The sequence below is a fragment of the Coffea arabica genome, chromosome 6e (genome assembly GCF_036785885.1).
Source record: "Coffea arabica cultivar ET-39 chromosome 6e, Coffea Arabica ET-39 HiFi, whole genome shotgun sequence".
In the NCBI taxonomy this organism is placed as follows: Eukaryota; Viridiplantae; Streptophyta; class Magnoliopsida; order Gentianales; family Rubiaceae; genus Coffea; species Coffea arabica.
In genome coordinates, this window is record NC_092321.1 from 6,276,563 (window position 1) to 6,294,558 (window position 17,996).

A 17,996-nucleotide genomic window follows, 5' to 3' on the forward strand; every position below is an offset into this window, starting at 1 on the left:
GTGGTCAACCGGATAATTTGCTCTATTATCAAATGCTTCTTTCAAGTTGCCAAACCATTTTCATTAAAAATGGATCCGGAGCCTCACAATTTGTGTGTTCGTACAATTTCGCGCACAAGTTGATTTTTGATGTAAATCAAGTCCAATTTGATGTAAATTAAGTACAGTTTAATGTATGTTAATTTGTTATTATTGATGTAAATCAGATATACTTTGGTATAAATGAATTATTATCATTTAGTGTAAATTGATTTACCCTAAACTCTTAATTTACACCAAGAACTTGTGAGGTCCCATTTCCCGTTAAGAAATTAAAACAAGTTCTTTCTTTGCTGGAGCAGTGGGACCAAAGCTGAGGCTCTATTATTCTTTCCACTGACTGAACTCTCGGATATTTATAACGCTTAAGGCAACAGAACAGCGTACACAGACCAAACGGAGCCGTCAAAGATAACTTTCCCAGGTGAGCAGCAGACTCAACCTCCGGCCATTGGCCTGAGGCCTCAATCATCGCACGGAGCAATTTCCAACTGCATGGCGAAAAAGAGAGCAGACCCTTCTCTTGGTAAAATGCTTTGACTTTTAAGGTTTGTTATGTATTTCAATTTTTCTGCTAATAAGTTAAATAGTACTGTAATACTCCCTCCCTTTTTTTAAAACTGACGTTTAAGGTTTTACACACCAATTAAGAAAAGTTTTTCATTGCTTAAATCTGTACACTACTTTCCTTTTGTACCCTCATTAATTATCCAATTCACCCATATTTTCTCTCACTAGAGTACTAAATGGTGCTGTTTTACTAGGCCAAAAGCAATGCAAACTAACTCCCACCAAACTAGGAGTAGTAATTAAGAACCCTGTATTGGAAAAGAGAAATAAAAGGGTAAAATTGTGAACAAATAATTAATACTGTATGGGGATAATAAAACGATAGATAAAAGTACACTAGAGCAAATTTCTTAAACGTCAGTTATAAAAAAAGGGAGGGAGTATGAAAGTATACAGAGAAACCAACCTGGAATTGAAATCATCTTTTAATCTAACAAATTGTAGGGAAATGCACCATAATCTGCATTAATTGCTGAAAATGAGTAGAGAGATACGTGGACCAAAAAGTATATGAAAAATACGGGATTGGACTGCATGCCTTGTATGGAAAATAATACTAAAATGTAATAATACTACTACTATGGTATTGAAGACTCTGTGGGGTTCAAAAATCTCCTTTCAGAATAACCACACAGTCACAGAACAGAAGTCGCCTTTTGTTTAGAGGCTGGGTTGGGTGTTGCCTGCGGCAATTGTGGAGGAAATAGGAATATACCCACCAGCACCCTGCAGAAAACAGAAACCTTTACCATCCAAATAGCTACGCCACTGGAGGAGGCATCTGCCAACACAAGGACGATGGATGGGGACTGGCCAACAGGCCTGCCGTCTCCGCTCCACGAAAGGCTAATAATGCACATATGGCTGTATGCCTGATGATACATATGTATGCTACATGATCAAATCAATTTACATCATTTGTGTTGGAGTAATTTTTTTTTTTTTTTTTTGGTTATAAACCTTGTTTGTAAATTTATTTTTTAGCAGAAAAATGTGAGATTTAAGAAATGAGAGGAGAAGTCAAAGATTCGAATCCAGAACCTCTAATAATCTATTGAGTCTCCAAGTGTTTCATTTTTCTCCTCTGTTTTTGTCAGAACTCATGACCAAATCAGGACCTGCCAACCGGTTGGGCTGTTCTGTTAAGTTTGTTTTTCTTTTTTCAATTTATTCATGTCACTTGAAAACCCCGAAACTTTTAATACCAAGGATGCTAAAAAGTGTTCCCATAAGTGCTTTGCACAAGACTGTTGTAGTCCTGATCATAATGAGGAATGTTACATGCAACGAATCAAAAGCACTTGCAAATGAAGTGGAACCTCATAACCACTGAGCCGCGCGACCAAAAAGGAACCAAGTCCCTCTTTGAATTATAGGTCAGGAGTTCAAATTTCAATTTCAGTGAAAAAAATTCAAAAGAGGTATCCAAGCAACCCTTATATACAGCCTCTTTAGATTCCCTTATTTCTAGATTATGTTACAGAAATGTTATCGTTGCTGTAAAAAAAAAAAATGAATTGGAACCTCATTGAAATACTAGCATACATGAGTTCATGAGTTGTCTCAAGTGCACTATGAAGTTTTATTCTTAGGCTCTTGCAGCAGTCATATGTTACACAAACAACAAAATGCCCAGATGCCTCCAAATAATTCATTTTGAGACACCATCTTCACTCCAAGTTATAATATACCTCTCTATCAACACGATTACTTCTGCAGTGTTACATAATTACATTACGTAAATTTTAAGGAAAATCCATTGTATGACCTTGCATGGCTAAGACAAGTCACCTTCATAATTTCTTGAAATAAGGGAAGATAAAAGGTTGTAGATTAAAGTTATCAATAGTGTAGGATAAAAACATGATATGATAAAGCATTATTGACTTCTTTCGGAGAGTGACATACTGTTTGGACGTTTTCAAAATAATTACAAGTGTGACGGCTGTATAAACGGGAGAGGGGATTACTGTACTACAAGTCTATAATGAATTTTACACGTTATGGATTCCAAACCTAGAAATAGTATCTAATTCACTCTCCTAATTTCCTGTTGCGTTGCTTGGGGCATAATTCTTTTGCCTTGCTACAATCTGTATTGGTAGCAGCGTATGAGGTACTCCTTCCCTCGATTTCATTTTGATAGTTTTGTTATCCTTTTTAATCCGTCATAAATTATAATTCATTTTTCAATTGAAAAATATAGTTAATTTTAAACTTCTTTAAAGTGCCCTTATGTAATGTACTTTGTTATCAATGAATATAACTTACTTTATTCATTAATTACTTTGATTCATGCCTTAAATAGTGCAACTTTTTATCAATATTATTGTTACAATTAATGTAAAGATATAACGGTTAGTTATACTATTAATATTAATGTAAGAATATTTAAAAAAAGCAGATTATATTTATTTTTTTAATAAAATTAATTAATTTTTCTTAAATTACGTGAAAAATATATACACCATCAAAGTGGGGATGGAAGAAATAGTAAACTAACCCATGTCCAACAGAGCCCACGGTGCGCCATAAGCCCAGAATCCTCTGTTTCCACTTCTCAGCCCAAAAAAGCCGCACAGGATTCAATTTGTAGCCTTCCAAGTTCCAAGGCCAGACCAGCCCGACACTGAAAATTGTGTCGGGTTGAATGCTTACTCGTCGGGCTGACTTCTGATCAACCACCGGTTACCCCTTCTTTATCAGACCAGAATCCAGATCAATGGTGAGATACTATTTCGATTTCTAGATGTCATTCTGCGATAGGGGTACTTCTGCTAATGCTATTGATTCTTGTTGATATTATATACTAAGAGATTGTGTCAGGTGTCGTCTTCTTTTTATTTTATTTTTTAATAGCTAATTAATAGAGAGTAGGTAGTTTATCTGCAATAGAAGAAGGGGTCAAGAAAGAATAACAAGAGACGAATTTCTCAGTCCCCGAATGGATTGAGAAATGGTGTGTCATAAAGATCTTATCTTGGCTAGGTTAGAGCTTTCCTTCGTGGGTCATTGCTAAACCGCAATAGTTGTTCACAATGCTGAACTTTTGTTCTTAGTTTTTTTTTAATTTGAATAAGACAATGGGATTACGATGTTTCTTGATCATCTAAGGCTCACATTACATTAGGAAAAGTTTAGATTGTCTCTGGTTGGTGATATAAAACATGACTTTAAAGCTGGACAAGTTGGTATGTGGTAAAGCAATATGATGTGAGGGAGATATTGAACTTCTTGCAGCAATGAAGCTAAGGGGTTATTGATATCACTATTATATTCTACTTCATTCTTGATTCGTGGTGCATCCCCTTTGCCTCCTGGATTGTGTTTTCTGACTTGGTGTATAAATTTTCATGATTACCTCAGGAAGCTTAGGGAATGAGTTTGTTCTCATTTGTACAAAGTGCTTAATACCTTTTTCTCTTCTTCTTATTATCTTGGTTTTCATGCTTTTGCAGCACTGTTAATAGATAGCACATCTTTCGGATTTTATACTCAAAGTCCGCATTACTTAGTTTGCCAAATTCTTTTTAGTTTTTTGTTTGATAGAACACATATACTGAGGCTATATGTTTCACATTCAACTACTTTTCTAGTGCGTAGTCTTAAGTTGATAGTTTGTATATCAGGTTTATGGCTCCAGCTTTGTTGATGAGGAAGGGATTGCCAAAGCTTGTGGATGCCCTCTTCTTCCTCTAAAAAGTCACATAAAGGGACCTGCTCTAGTTTCAGTTCAGGGTTAGAATTTCTTTGTTTTTCTGGTTCTTTTAGGGTTAATAACTTGCTTTCTTTATTGTTTAATCAGTATTTTAACTCTTAACTTCTGAAGTATTTCTTATCTTTAACATATGCAGACACCACTGACATTGTTGACAAAGCAATAACACTTATTAGAGCTAATGTCTTCTTCAGAACACCTCCTACATAAATGCGGCTTTAGAAAAGCAAGAGGCTGCAGAACATTGGCTGAAGGAACAAAGGCAATTATTAACCTGAGTCTGGAACAGGTTTCTGTGCCCGGAGAGTCCGGCTTTCCCCTTCCATGGTTGTTTACACTACCACAATCTCAAAAATCAGCAGGTAAGATTTCCCACAGCTGTTTTTGTAGGTTCGTCCTCTATTGCATGCGCCATGTTATAGTGGCAAACTTGGTTAGTGGTAAAGAAGTTCAACGTAACACATCTGAACTCCAACTGTTAAACTTTGAATGTCTTCAGTCCCAGCGTAATTCACTTTTACTAGAGGGTGATCCTAAAATTAGGAAAAAAAAAAAAAAAGGAAGCATGAATAAGCAAGCTATGTCTAAGTTTCGTGGTAAATGTTTGATTTTGGGCTGATCAAGCATATGATGACAAGATGAACGTTTTGACTTGACGATGGATAATCATAATACAGACTTATTCAGAAATTATTTGAGGCCAATTCGTGGAAGACCATTGAGTGTTGCATACAGACACAACAAGACTCCTAATAATGGTGGTTGACATTTGCAAAGAGAAAGTTCATGAATGAATATTATTAACGCATAAAGAATTAGCCCGAGTGTTTGGGTGTCGCCGAGTGCTGCTCAATTGCCTGCATCCCCCACTTACCTGCTGTAAATACTGTTCCCGTGAAGAGCAAGGATTGATGGACAACTTTTTGCTTAGCAAGAAGAATGCAGAATCTTTACGTGTATGTTATCATTTTGACATTTCTTTTAGTTAACTGTTGAATGAAGATATCCCACTGGTGACTGAACATAGGCACTACGAGTATTGGCTGCTTTTCGGAAAAAAGAGAAACAACAAATAGGAGGAGAAGAGGCCTGCATAGTGTCTTGTTGCTGATTTGTTTGCCAATCCTGTTTATAAAGTGGTGATAATTTCCTGTCATGCCAATCCTGTTATCTCAATCACAAATGCTCATGCGTTTATATATATATATATATATTATTATTGATTTCGTCCAGTTGGGGAGGTGATTTGCAATGATGAACAAGAGTATCACAGCTTGCTGTCTGATAGTTCAAAACTTCTGTACAACCGACTGGACTAATAATAAATGTTCCCTTCTGTCAAGGACATTTGCTGATCAGAAATCGGTTTGTTTGTGCTGTGGTGATTTGCTTCATTTAGTTCTGCAGGAGAAGATTCGTTGATTGAAAGGGAAAGTAATAAAACAAGAGAAAATCATTAGTAAACTCCAGTAATATCCCCGTGACTATTTAGTATCTTGTCTTTTACTAGTATTTTGTTAGCAAAGCTGTCTTTGAACAAATTCAATTTTGACATTTGGATGCTCGATATGTGAATCATATGATCGTGTAATTGTATCTTGACGCCATTTCTTCTCTTCTTTTCCTTGTTTTTCTGGCTGTAACTCTTATTTTGAGTAAACAAATCTAATACAACTCTAATTGCCTTCGAATTGGATCCAAATAAAGAAGCAGAGCAGACAGTTGGCCCCAGATAATTGTCATGGCTGTTAAATCCGTTTAGAAGTCTAATAAGTAACAAAATCCTATGTAAAAGATGATACATTAGTTAATTTTGTTCCATAATAATTAGTGCCATGCTGCCTGTGGTAGAATTAAAAATCCAAGATTCAACAGCCGGATTGCTTCTCCAAGATTCTTGCTGGTAGAAGCAATCAAACAGTACTAACCCAAAATTCTTTTCACACTTGCGGCCTTCAATAATCAATCTCTTCCTTCCCTTCCCTCTGCGGCCCAAACCTCCCTTTAAAAGACAGACCCAAAAAAAAAGAAGAGAAGAGGACAACCAAAAGGGAATTCGCTGTCAAAATTTCCTTCGTTCCAGTGTGCTAAAACGAAACAACACAACAAAAGGAAAAGGTAACGCCCCAAAGAAAGAACAAAGGAGGAAAAGTAGTACTGCTAAGGTAATAGACGGATCTCTCTCAAAAGTCTCAACTCATCGTCGTCCAATCCAACATGAGAAACAAACCATAACCATAGCAAATCCAGTCTACTTCCGCTCCTACGCCATCGCGCCACCATTCTCTTTTCCCATGAAGTATACCCATCTCCTTCACATTCCCATTTTCTTATTACTATTGCTCCCTCCTCCGGTCCTCCTCCTCCCCCTCAACTCTTTCCCCTCTTCTTCTTATTCTTCTTCACCAAATGTCATCATCACCCAAATCCTCTCATAAAAATCATCGAAGCCACTTCCCTCTTCAGAAATCCCTTTTCCAGCAAAACGCTGCTTTCCCTCATTCAAGCCCTGTTCATACCACGTCTAATAAAACTGCTAATTCTTCTTACGGCAAGCCAATTTCTGCTAGTAATAATTTTGCTGGTGACTTCAATCATCCTTGTCCGCATTTATTGGAGCTCCGATCTAAACTTGGACCCAACCCCTTTCGGAACCTTCAAGACTGCCTTGAGGTCCGCCCCCTTGGCCGGGTCTCCGTTCGCCGGGAGCTCGGTCAAGAGGTTGTGCAATGCGGCGCCTGTAAGGCCTCGTCCCCGAGATTGTTCGCATGCGTCGCCTGCGCCGCCGTCTCCTGCCAGCTCCACGCAACTTCCCACGCCGCGCAGGCGGACGACAATACCGGCTGCTCTTCTCCTTCCTCCTTCCACGCCATCGCGGTGGATGTTGACCGCGTCGAGCTCTTCTGCTGCGTCTGCAAGGACCAGGTCTACGACAGCGGCTTCGACGCCGCCGTGGTCCTCGCCCAGACTGCCGCCTCATCCGCGATCGGCTCGATCCACTGTCCTCCTCCGCCGGTGCCGGCAGAGAATCTTCGGAAGCGGCGGCGAGTGGAGTACAAGCCTTGGACGCCTGATCCGAATGAGCGGGCTCTAATTGTAGAAAAATCAAGCCCCCTACCGAGTCGGCCGAGTCAACTCGGCGAGGCAGACGCGGAGCTCCCCTGGGGGCTCAGGGGCCTTAATAATTTGGGAAATACTTGTTTTATGAACTCAGTATTGCAGGCATTGCTGCATACCCCGCCATTGCGGAATTATTTCCTGAGCGATAAGCATAATCGGTATTTTTGTCAGCAAAGAAATAACGTAATTAGTACTAGAAGTCATGATAGTAACAATCATAGTAATAAGAATGCGGCTAGGTTGTGTTTGGCCTGTGATTTGGATGCAATGTTCTCAGCTGTTTTTTCCGGGGATCGGACGCCCTATAGCCCTGCCAAGTTCTTATACAGGTCTGCCTTGTGGATCTTTTGATATCAGAGATTGGAAAATTTTGTAATGCTTATGAACTGGTGTAGTATAATTGTGTACGTTAGAAGTTTGAACAGAGAATTTTGTTGGCAATACAGCCTCATCTTTCTTCTTTTGGTAATAATGATACTGTCATGAAGAAAAATGTACAGCTAGCATTTTTTTTGGAAGAAAAAAAAAAGGGTTTGTGAATTTGGTCGGATTTGCTTTTTTGGTGGTAAAGATTTGATTTTTAGTTGAAAGGTGTCAATGTGCCTACTTGTGTACAATTGGGTTAATGTTGAACTTGTATTAATTATCGAAGTAGGACTGCTTCATCCAGGTCAACAATAGATTCAGCTACCCATGCATGCCTTATGACTGACGAGATAAAATGGTTTACCTGTGATTGCTTGTTGTTCAAGTCTCTGGTTGCATAAGTTCGTTTGTCTGTTCTGTATTGGGTTCAATTCTGTGATATATTTACCTATGTATTTTAGTAGGTTGGGCAGTTCATGCAATTTGTGATTTTCATGGGATTAGATTTTCTGTTTTAGTTGGTGGCAGCATGCATCAAATCTTGCAAGTTATGAACAGCAGGATGCACACGAGTTTTTCATCTCCATGCTCGATGGGATTCATGAGAAGTTACAAAAGGACAAACGCAAGCCCCAGATTCAAAGTAAATGTCTTGAACTCTACTTTCTCTCATTTCTGTTATCAATGCAACACACATGAAAATTGGAAATTAAGCAGGGCAAACATATTGTTGATTCTGCATGCAATCATGCAAAATTTAATACTCAGGGTAGGCGAACCTCGTAATTTTGTGATAACTCATCACAGGATAGTTTTTGAGTTCATTTTAGTTGGATTATATCGTCAATCCTTTTGGCTTGGAGAATCTTTCATGTACTTTCTGCCACCTGTAAGCTGCAATATGGAACAACAGTTTTGAGCGTCCTAATTTTTAGAATGTTGGTGGATTGAAAATATTTATGCTGGTTGGTATCAAATGATTGGTTGTGGTCTGATAATTTGAACATTTATGTGCAACAGGGTCGTGTTTTGGTGCTTTATACTTGAAGAGTTGTCCTTTGTACTACAATAGTTATACAGACAAATATGATCTGTCTCATCTTAGCATGCATTCAGCAATTTTGATGTGTAGTGCAAAAAGTTGGTAGTTGGTAGAAGGCTTTGTTTCAGGAAGTTTTAAACGTTATAGCTTCAATGGAATCACGAGAAAATCTGACTTCAAAAATCACTGAAGCAACTAGATTTTATTGGCTAAAATCATGATTAAGAATATCCTGGCAGTCATTTTGTGCCCATCTTTTGTATTCCAGTATCTTAAATGATCATGATTGATCCAAAAACTACTGTATTAGATCATGAGTGACAGCAACATATAATTGCAGGCTGTGTAATTAGGTTTTCTTCTTTGCTATAGGCAGTTGATGAGTGCTCGGGTATTTAGGGCCAGTACCCAAAGAGCAAGCTTGCAGTCTGTTTTGCTCCAGTAAGTTGTACTTTTTCTAGTCTAAATGGTCTCAGTCTAGGATTGTTATTGTGTCAAGTTTATTTCAATGTTAACTCCAGCGCTGTCGTTGTTAGGGTTTTTAATCTGAGGCAACTCATGTGAGGCTCGAAGAAAGTTTCAGGTTCTCGACTAGTTGAGATTAACTCTAAATGGTTGTCAGACTGTTGTGGTATAGTAATTTTTGCAGCTTGATCTTGTTGGCATCTTTTTGGTGGAGTTGTTGTTCTTTCGAGGTTGATGTTCTGTTCTGCCCCTAGAACAACACCCACCGTTTGATGCTTCTTAGATGTTCTGCTTCAGTGATTTCCTTTTCATCAGCCTGATATTTGTTCACCATAGGGAAGAATTAGCTCCTCATTTTATCTCCTCCTACAGAAAATACTTGGGGATGGTTTCTCCTGCAGCCTTGTTATGGGGTTTGTTGTACATTAATTTTTATCATTGTTCTTGAACTTAAAAAGGTAACATATATTTAATTGCATATATTTGAGTGAAGTGAACGGAAATTAATGGTGTTTTTTGTTTTACTATAAAGGTCCTGGAACTGGAACTACCTTTTTTGTGGATGTGTAGTAGTTTAGTTGGTGCTGTGAATGCTCGTATCAATGTGCATCAATCTAGCAGTTTATTATGTCTACTTTATTAGATATTGATCTTGCAAGCCACTGAAAAACTCAAGGATCAGTAAATGTTTTCCCTGATACATCATATAGTCTAACTAAATCCTTTTCCCTTTTCAGCAGGTAGTGGCGATTGTTGTATCGCTCATAGAGTATTTTCTGGCATCTTGCGGTCGGATGTCATGTGTACAGCTTGTGGGTTTACATCCACTACATATGATCCATGCATTGACATTTCCTTGGACTTGGAAACAAATGTAGGGGGTCCTGCAAAATTGACATCTGCAAAATCCAATCATTCTTGCAATGGTGTGCCAGATTCCAAGAATGCTTGCCAGAGCACGGGGGTTTCTACCTTGATGGGGTGTTTAGATCGTTTTACAAGACCTGAGAGATTAGGCTCTGACCAAAAGTTCTACTGCCAACAGTGTCAAGTAAGACAAGAATCTCTTAAACAGATGTCCATAAGAAAGCTTCCTCTAGTATCTTGCTTTCACATTAAAAGATTTGAGCATTCTCATATCAAGAAAATGTCGAAAAAGGTTGATCGCTTTCTTCAGTTTCCGTTTTCCTTGGACATGTCACCGTACCTCTCTTCATCTATCTTGAGAAGTCGGTTTGGAAACAGAATCTTCCCGTTTGATGGTGATGAATCAGATTCTCCAAATGAATTGTCTTCAGAATTTGAGTTGTTTGCTGTCATCACTCACTCTGGGAAACTTGATGCTGGTCACTATGTAACTTACTTGAGATTGAGTAATCAGTGGTACAAGTGCGATGATGCGTGGATTACTCAGGTTAATGATAACATTGTGAGAGCTGCACAAGGTTACATGATTTTCTACGTGCAGAAGATGCTCTATTACAAAGCAAGTGAAAGACAGGTTGCATTGTGAGAAGCTGATCCAAGCAGGGAGTTTGCAGGAACAAATATAAGCCTGCAGCTGGTGAGGGTAATGGTTTACTGTTGGAAGAAGCAGTGCAACTAAATGTGCCTTCTGATGAGACATCATAGCAAGCTTCACGCATCCATGAAAAGAAATGTCCTGACTTGGGACGAGCTGCTCTTGCTGGCCTGCCTGCCTGCAGTCTCTTGATTCCCCCGGGCAAGTTTTGATTGCAATTTGCCCCTCATATAAGGCTGAATTTTGGCTCCGACGTGGATGTGGGTAATTTTGACACAATAATATAAGAATCCTCCTAAAAGAAATAGTAGGTTTTAGTTCGACTAATTCCCTTCCCAATTTTTGTCCTATTTTTTTTTTTTTTAATATTAGAACCCAAGGGCAAGTGCTGGAACGATTTTTTTTTTTTTTTTTAAATCCCAAATGCTAAGCAGCTTATAAAAGAATTTTCAACGCTGGTTGATGTCAAACTAACTGAGTAGTTGATCCTCCTTATAAATGTTATTGCCTTGATTGGAATCTATTTCGGGATTGGTATTCTCCGTTGACCTTGCATTATGAGACTCTGTACTATCAATCATTGCCTCTATATTGCTTATGGGAATCTAAATAGTATTGCGTTTGAGCAACAGAGAACGTGACGTGGAGTGTAGCAAATTGCCGCCGGGCCTTTGATTGCAGATTAGTGATCTCCGATTGAGCTTTTGCTTTTGGGCGAGCAACATATTTTGTGAATCTTTTTTTTTTTCTTATATAGGACCTGCACCAACAATTCTAGCATCAGAATTCGCCACAAGACTCGAATCCCAACAACATATTGCTGGTTTGGTGCTCGTACGGCGATTCCAAGCAAAGTAATTTCTTCGGCTCCGCAGCAACCAGTAGTAAGCTGCAAACCACTGAGCCAAACCAAAAAGGGAGGAAGAGTATCTTTGATGAAACTGAAGTTTGTAATTTAAAATTTGAAATTTGAATTTATTAAATTATTGAATTGTTAAGTATTAAATTTAACACATTTAAGTGCATATCACATCCAGTGATAAATGAATAATTTATCACTTAATTAATTCAGATATTCAATTTTTCGTTATCAAACAGTCTGGGTATGTTAAGATCTAAATTCATCAAATTTAAGTACTGAATTGGATTATCAAACAAGGTTTAAGTCCATTTTTGAACTGTAAATCGGGGTTTGAATTACACCTGAAGTGAAAAATTCAAAAGAAGTGTCAGAACACCCCCTTTGGTTTAGTCAGATCTGCATATCTGCTAGCCCTTTATACAACCTCTTTAAGTTCCCTTTCCCTGTAGAATATGATAAATTAGATTATAAAAATGTTATTGTTGCGATAAAAAAAAAAAACAGTAGTATAAGCTACGTCATTGGGATCAGGGTCTTAGCAGAGTGTAGTTGAAAGTGAAGATAGGGTATTTTAATTGAATGATAGAGATTAAATATTGAACATAGTGTTAAAAAAATACCAAGTTTTATTCTTTCTATCTTGTCATATTAATTTCTATATTTGTATTTAATATTTACATCAATTATGCTAGTGTCTACATTGTATCATCTGAATTGTTGTATGTCGTCACTATAAAATCCAGCAACTTGGACCTTTACTGTTTTGGATGAGATGACATCAATAAATATTTGAAAATTTTTAGCCATTATTAGAAATTTAAAACGCACCTTTTCAACAATTTTGGATGTCAAACACCTAACAATCTCGTCAAATATACAAAAAGGCTCACAACATTTGTCATAAATTAACCTAATAAAGTCAAAATTTAAATAAAAAGGTCATTTAAATTTTCAAAAGCTATTAGGGCAGCGAAATATATTTTATGTAGGTTTCCTCTTCTCATGAATTTTTTAGGAGAACTATGAGCATACGTCGAATACGCGCGTGTATATATATATATATGGTCCCTAACATTTCTTATGGACTTCTAGCACTAGTCTAGCAAGTAATAGTGCAGTAGGCTACCTCAGAATCAGATTTTTCTTTTTTTTGGGGGGGGGGGGGGGGGGGGGGGGCCCACCGAGCACAAGAAAAGAACAGAAGGAGGTGTCCTATAATTGAATTTTTTTCTTTCAAATATTATTGATTCTGATATTACAAGGCGGAGATTGAAAACGTAAGGTCGTTTTGTTGCTGTTTTTGTTTTTTAGCTCTTATCCTTTCAAAAAACCCCCAAATTTATCCCCTTTCATTCTACTCTTGTCTCTTCTCAAGCACGAATCATTTGATTGGAAATCCGAAGTTCACAACTGATGAATTCAAGGTTATATATTTCAAAGGGGGTTTCTTTTCTGTTCAAAGTGACAGTCTTCTCCGGCGGCCTTGATTTAAATTTCCAGATAAACTGAGTTTTTGACAAAGAATATACGAAAAATCGGGAAAATTCCGGGCGGAGAACAGGTGGGTTTTTTTATTTATGCCTGATTCTGAATGCTAATCTGAAGCTCTGAATCTTGGAGGATAGCTGGCGATTAACTTCCAATCAGGTAACCATCAATACTTTCCATCCTAAGTCCCTTTATTTATCTATTTTTTAATTCATTTCTCTATAAATTTCTTCCTGTTAGTTGAAGAAATTTAGCAGAATTTACTAACAAGAAAGCAAAAGAAAGAAAGAGGGTTGAATGCTGTCTATTCTTCTGCGGCCTACAATTTATTTCTAGTTCGAGATTGAAGGAATGAGTTATGAAGAAAACTTTGGACTATTGGGCTACAACGATGCTAGCATTGATTTAAATGCTACACCTGAATGTTCAGACGATTTTGTTGGGCAGACGAGAGAAATAATTTATTGACTATCTTTACTTATATGCATAAGTATTAGCTGAGACTAAAATCTGACAATTAAATTGTAACTATGCTAGTTTTATATTAATTGTAAGGGTCAGAGACGTATGATAGTTAAAGACATAGCTGAGAACGTATTTTACTACAAGTTAAATGTTGTTTGCACTTTCTGCTAATCCTGCAAATTTAGTTTCAGCAGAGGTACATCTGCATGGACAGTTTAATAATAACAATTCGATGATGTAAATGAAGGAATTATGATGAGCGTCAAGGATTGGGTTTTATCTCAGCTACTATCCAACTCATTAGCCACATCTAGGCCACTGTCTGCAAATGACAGCCTTTTATCTGAGGGACATCTGGATGAAGAGTTTCGCAGCGAAGGTATCCATGTTATCATTTCCCTTAGTTCAACATGTTCAGATGCAAGTACCAGTTGTATGTCTAAGATCTTTAGAAGGTCTCCTTGTTAGATAATTATGTCTCATTATGTGAGCTATGTCCTGTATCTCATTTCTGGCTTATGTTTTTGTATGTCCTTGTTTATTGTTGATAACTAGAGTACGAGTTGTTGACGTTGGTTTCTGGGTTTCCAACTTAGAGTTGCATTTTGTGCCCTTAATCATATGATTATCAGCAAGAAACTTTGTGAGTCATTGTTAGGAATGTGTGACGTATTCCAACTGTACCAAGACTTTTATTATGAAGGTGGCTCACTAAGGTCTTAAAAGTTAACTTTTAGTTTTATCCCCTTTCAGAATGATAAGAATAATGCTTGTTGCTTATTCCTGCTTGGTACAGTTTTTGTCTCTCTAGCTATTGGTACTAGTAGTAGTTCTCTTTATTGTGTAGGAATTACAAATCCATTAGTTCCAAACTTTTTTATGTTACAAAAGGATTGTTCCGTTTTAGGCCCAAATTATTCCAGCTTGTGCATATGTCTGAGGAATAAAAGATAACTATGTTTGCTAATTTCTTATAAATAGTTTATGGATACGAAGAGTTCACTCATCATTTGGTGCTACTTTGAATTTCCTGTAGTCTTTGATAGTTGGAATATTTCTAGCCGCTTTATGTAGATTCATTTTGTAAAACTTCCTTGCTTGTGCTGAGGGCTAAATGGGCTAAGAATTGCATTCAATAGTCTATAACAAACTGCAGGCAGTCCTATTTATGCTTTCTACTGTGCCCATGGCAAACCTTAATTTATGAATCAATTTTCCCGTGTCCACTCGATTTTTTAGATTCTTAAAATATATCACCCTGAGTTTGTGTTCTGCTTGATTCATTTTGTCCTATACTTATTGATTTTTGAATTCCTTTGGTTCAGCTCACACTTCAATTAGAGTCCCTGTTTCTACCGGTTCATATCACCATTCGGGATATAATCAGGAGAATCCAAATGATGCCCCTTACGCTTCTGGTGATAGCCAGGAAGATCAGGATAATTTCAGTTCACGGCAAATTGAAGGTCGTGATTCTATACAGTCTGATTGTACAGTTGATGTGAAGAAGTTAGACCCGGTGGGGAAGATTGAGTGTCTTCAAATTAAGTTCTTGCGTCTTCTTAGGCGATTTGGCTTTTCACAAGATAACCTTTTGGTGTCAAAGGTCTTATACCGGCTTCAGCTTGCAATGTTGATACGAGCAGGGGAATCAGATCTTAGAAGGGTGAATATAAGAATTGATAGGGCTCAGGAAATTGCAGCAGAAAGAGAGGTATCTGGACTTCCTAAACTGGATTTCTCCATCAAAATACTTGTGCTGGGCAAAAGTGGTGTTGGGAAGAGCTCAACCATAAATTCCGTATTGAATCAAATGAAGGCACCGACTAATGCTTTTCAGCCTGCTACTGATCACATTCAGGAGATTGTGGGAACTGTGAATGGTATTAGAATTTCCTTCATTGACACTCCTGGCCTTTTGCCTTCATCACCAAGTTCCTTCAGAAAAAACCGGAAAATTTTACACTCTGTGAAGCAATTTGTGAGAAAATCTCCTCCAGACATCATATTGTATTTTGAACGCTTAGACTTGATCAACATGGGTTATAGCGATTTCCCATTGCTGAAGCTTGTAACTGAAGTCTTTAATCCAGCAATATGGTTTAACACCATTCTCGTCATGACTCATGCTTCCTCATCGCTTCCTGAAGGTCCCAATGGTTATCCTATCAGCTATGGTTCTTTCATCAGTCACTGCACAGATTTGGTACAACACTATATTCACCAGGCCGTGTCGGATACGAAACTTGAGAATCCTGTACTTTTGGTGGACAATCATCCTCATTGCAGGACTGATAGCAAGGGAGAGAAAATTCTTCCAAATGGACAAGTGTGGAAGTATCAATTTTTTTTATTGTGCTTATGTACCAAAGTTTTGGGTGATGTGAATAACCTCTTGGACTTTAGAGACAGCATACAACTAGGACCATTTAGTAGTAATCGACTTCCTTCTCTTCCTCATCTTCTTTCTTCTTTTCTTAAGCATCATACTGAACTGAAGCTGAATGAATCAGATAACAAAATTGATGAGGTTCTTCTTTCAGACTTTGAAGAAGATGATGGTTATGATCAGTTACCTCCAATTCGTATTTTAACGAAAGCACAATTTGAGAAATTGAAAAGCTCTCAGAAGAAGCAATATCTGGATGAGTTGGATTACAGGGAGACCCTCTATTTGAGAAAACAGCTGCTAGAAGAATCTCGAAGAATAAGGGAAAAACTTTCCAATAGTCAGGGTTTGGCTGCTGAGAACCATTCCAACGATCAGGAGGTTGCGCCTGAGCCTGTTCTCTTGCCAGATATGTCTGTTCCTCCTAGTTTTGATTCTGATTGTCCAGTCCATCGGTATCGCTGCCTGCTGACAAGTGATCAGTGGCTTGCAAGACCAGTACTCGATCCTCATGGATGGGATCGTGACGTGGGTTTTGATGGAATCAACCTTGAGACATCTGCAGAAATAAGAAAGAATGTCTTTACTCGCGTCACTGGACAAATGAGCAAGGACAAGCAAGATTTTAGTATTCAATCTGAATGTGCTGTGGGTTATTTGGATCCTGAGGGAAAGACATACAGTGTAGCTCTTGATGTTCAATCCGGTGGAAAAGAATTAATGTGCACGGTTCACGGTAACATAAAGCTGAGGAATTTTAAGTACAATCTTACTGATTGTGGTGTTTGTGTGACTTCTTTTGGAAACAAGTATTTCTTGGGTGCTAAGGTTGAAGATAGCATCGTAGTTGGAAAGAGGATGAAGTTGTCAATGAGTGCTGGTCAGATGGGTAGTGGTGGTCAAGTTGCTTATGGTGGGAGCTTTGGAGCTACTTTGAGAGGTAGAGACTACCCGGTCAGAAATGATAAGGTCGGTGTCTCAATGACAGTTCTTTCTTTGGACAGGGAGACAGTATTGGGTTTGAATTTAGAGTCTGACTTCAGATTGAGTCGTAGTACCAAAATGTGTGTGAATGGAAATATAAATAGTCGGAAAATGGGGCAGCTCTGTGTAAAGACCAGTAGCTCGGAACGCATGGAAATAGCTTTAATTGCAGCAATCTCAATTTTTAGAGTTCTGCTGCGCAGAAAGCCCCATGATGACTAAACAGACCACCGAGGTAATACATTGTCTCTTTATAGCTGGCCTTCTTAATTGAGGGAATTTTTTGTGGTAGAGGCTTTTATTCAGTAGGATAAATGCCAAAAAAGAGGGTTTTTTTTTTTAAATGTTTTTTTTTTTTTTGGGTTTTTGGGGGTGGGGTGAAGAGGATAAATTTAGTTTAGTTGATCAATGGGCCTATCTTGAGTTTTTAAGATGTAATACTAGATGCCTCAACACCATGATCCTCCGGGGTTCCGGTTTGGATGGCAGCAAGGCTTTGAACTGTTCTCAATGTGTATCGTAGGACCTTGGCAGTAACATCTAGTGAGCGAAGTTTAACAAGTGTATAGGAAATCCCAGCAGCAGGCGCAGACAAGACATGCTTGGAATTTTTTCATAGTTAGAGGGAAAATAAACGAAGTTTTTTTTTTGGTTGTTGCAATGCTCGTGTATTTGTGAGCTTCTCTTACTTACAAGTTACTTTTCATAGCAATTAGTGGGGGCAAACCAAAGTCGTAAATTTAGACGAGTTCGGTTCCAATTGTTGTTGGATTTTTAACCATTTATTAGTATTGAATTCAACCTAAAAAATCTCTCACAAACGATTCTTGCTGCTACTTATGTACGAAAAACAAAACATAGGAAGAAGCCAAACATGAGATGAGCAGTTTGATTCACATGCAAGCTGTATTTTGCAGCCCCACTGGTCATTAACATCACCAACCAACATGCACCCTCAGGTGGAGA

General features: G+C 38.0%; 2 protein-coding genes and 1 pseudogene across 5 annotated transcripts; all 3 read left to right on the top strand.

The window, feature by feature from the left end:
* The first annotated feature begins 3,181 nt into the window (after positions 1-3,181).
* Positions 3,182-5,548, top strand: LOC113696191 (actin-related protein 2/3 complex subunit 3-like; annotated as a pseudogene).
* Positions 5,549-6,308: 760 nt separating this feature from the next.
* On the top strand, positions 6,309-11,365 carry LOC113696190 (ubiquitin C-terminal hydrolase 22-like). 2 transcript variants are annotated; one of them, XM_027215572.2, is made up of 3 exons: positions 6,309-7,776; positions 8,332-8,456; positions 10,061-11,365. In XM_027215572.2, the coding sequence occupies exons 1-3, from the start codon at positions 6,737-6,739 to the stop codon at positions 10,831-10,833; spliced, it is 1,938 nt and encodes a 645-aa protein (XP_027071373.1). In that variant the 5' UTR covers positions 6,309-6,736; the 3' UTR covers positions 10,834-11,365. The 2 variants fall into 2 exon arrangements, with proteins under 2 accessions (XP_027071373.1, XP_027071372.1); XM_027215571.2 differs by having other exon boundaries at positions 6,316-7,776; positions 10,058-11,365.
* Positions 11,366-12,887: 1,522 nt separating this feature from the next.
* LOC113697218 (translocase of chloroplast 90, chloroplastic-like) lies at positions 12,888-17,691 on the top strand. 3 transcript variants are annotated; one of them, XM_072054785.1, is made up of 3 exons: positions 12,888-13,351; positions 13,843-14,036; positions 14,983-17,691. In XM_072054785.1, exons 2-3 carry the CDS (start codon positions 13,910-13,912, stop codon positions 17,250-17,252), a joined length of 2,397 nt encoding a protein of 798 aa, XP_071910886.1. In that variant the 5' UTR covers positions 12,888-13,351; positions 13,843-13,909; the 3' UTR covers positions 17,253-17,691. The 3 variants fall into 3 exon arrangements, with proteins under 3 accessions (XP_071910886.1, XP_071910887.1, XP_027072536.1); XM_072054786.1 differs by having other exon boundaries at positions 13,852-14,036; XM_027216735.2 differs by having other exon boundaries at positions 13,905-14,036.
* Positions 17,692-17,996: the final 305 nt, after the last annotated feature.

Excerpts from the sequence above, each read along its gene's own strand:
- LOC113696190 (XM_027215571.2), top strand. The coding sequence starts at position 6,737 with ATGTCATCATCACCCAAATCCTCTCATAAAAATCATCGAAGCCACTTC. Across the intron at positions 7,777-8,331 it reads CCTGCCAAGTTCTTATACAG|TTGGTGGCAGCATGCATCAA; the intron begins GTCTGCCTTGTG and ends TTTCTGTTTTAG. Across the intron at positions 8,457-10,057 it reads ACGCAAGCCCCAGATTCAAA|CAGGTAGTGGCGATTGTTGT; the intron begins GTAAATGTCTTG and ends TTCCCTTTTCAG.
- LOC113697218 (XM_072054785.1), top strand. The coding sequence starts at position 13,910 with ATGATGAGCGTCAAGGATTGGGTTTTATCTCAGCTACTATCCAACTCA. Across the intron at positions 14,037-14,982 it reads TGAAGAGTTTCGCAGCGAAG|CTCACACTTCAATTAGAGTC; the intron begins GTATCCATGTTA and ends CCTTTGGTTCAG.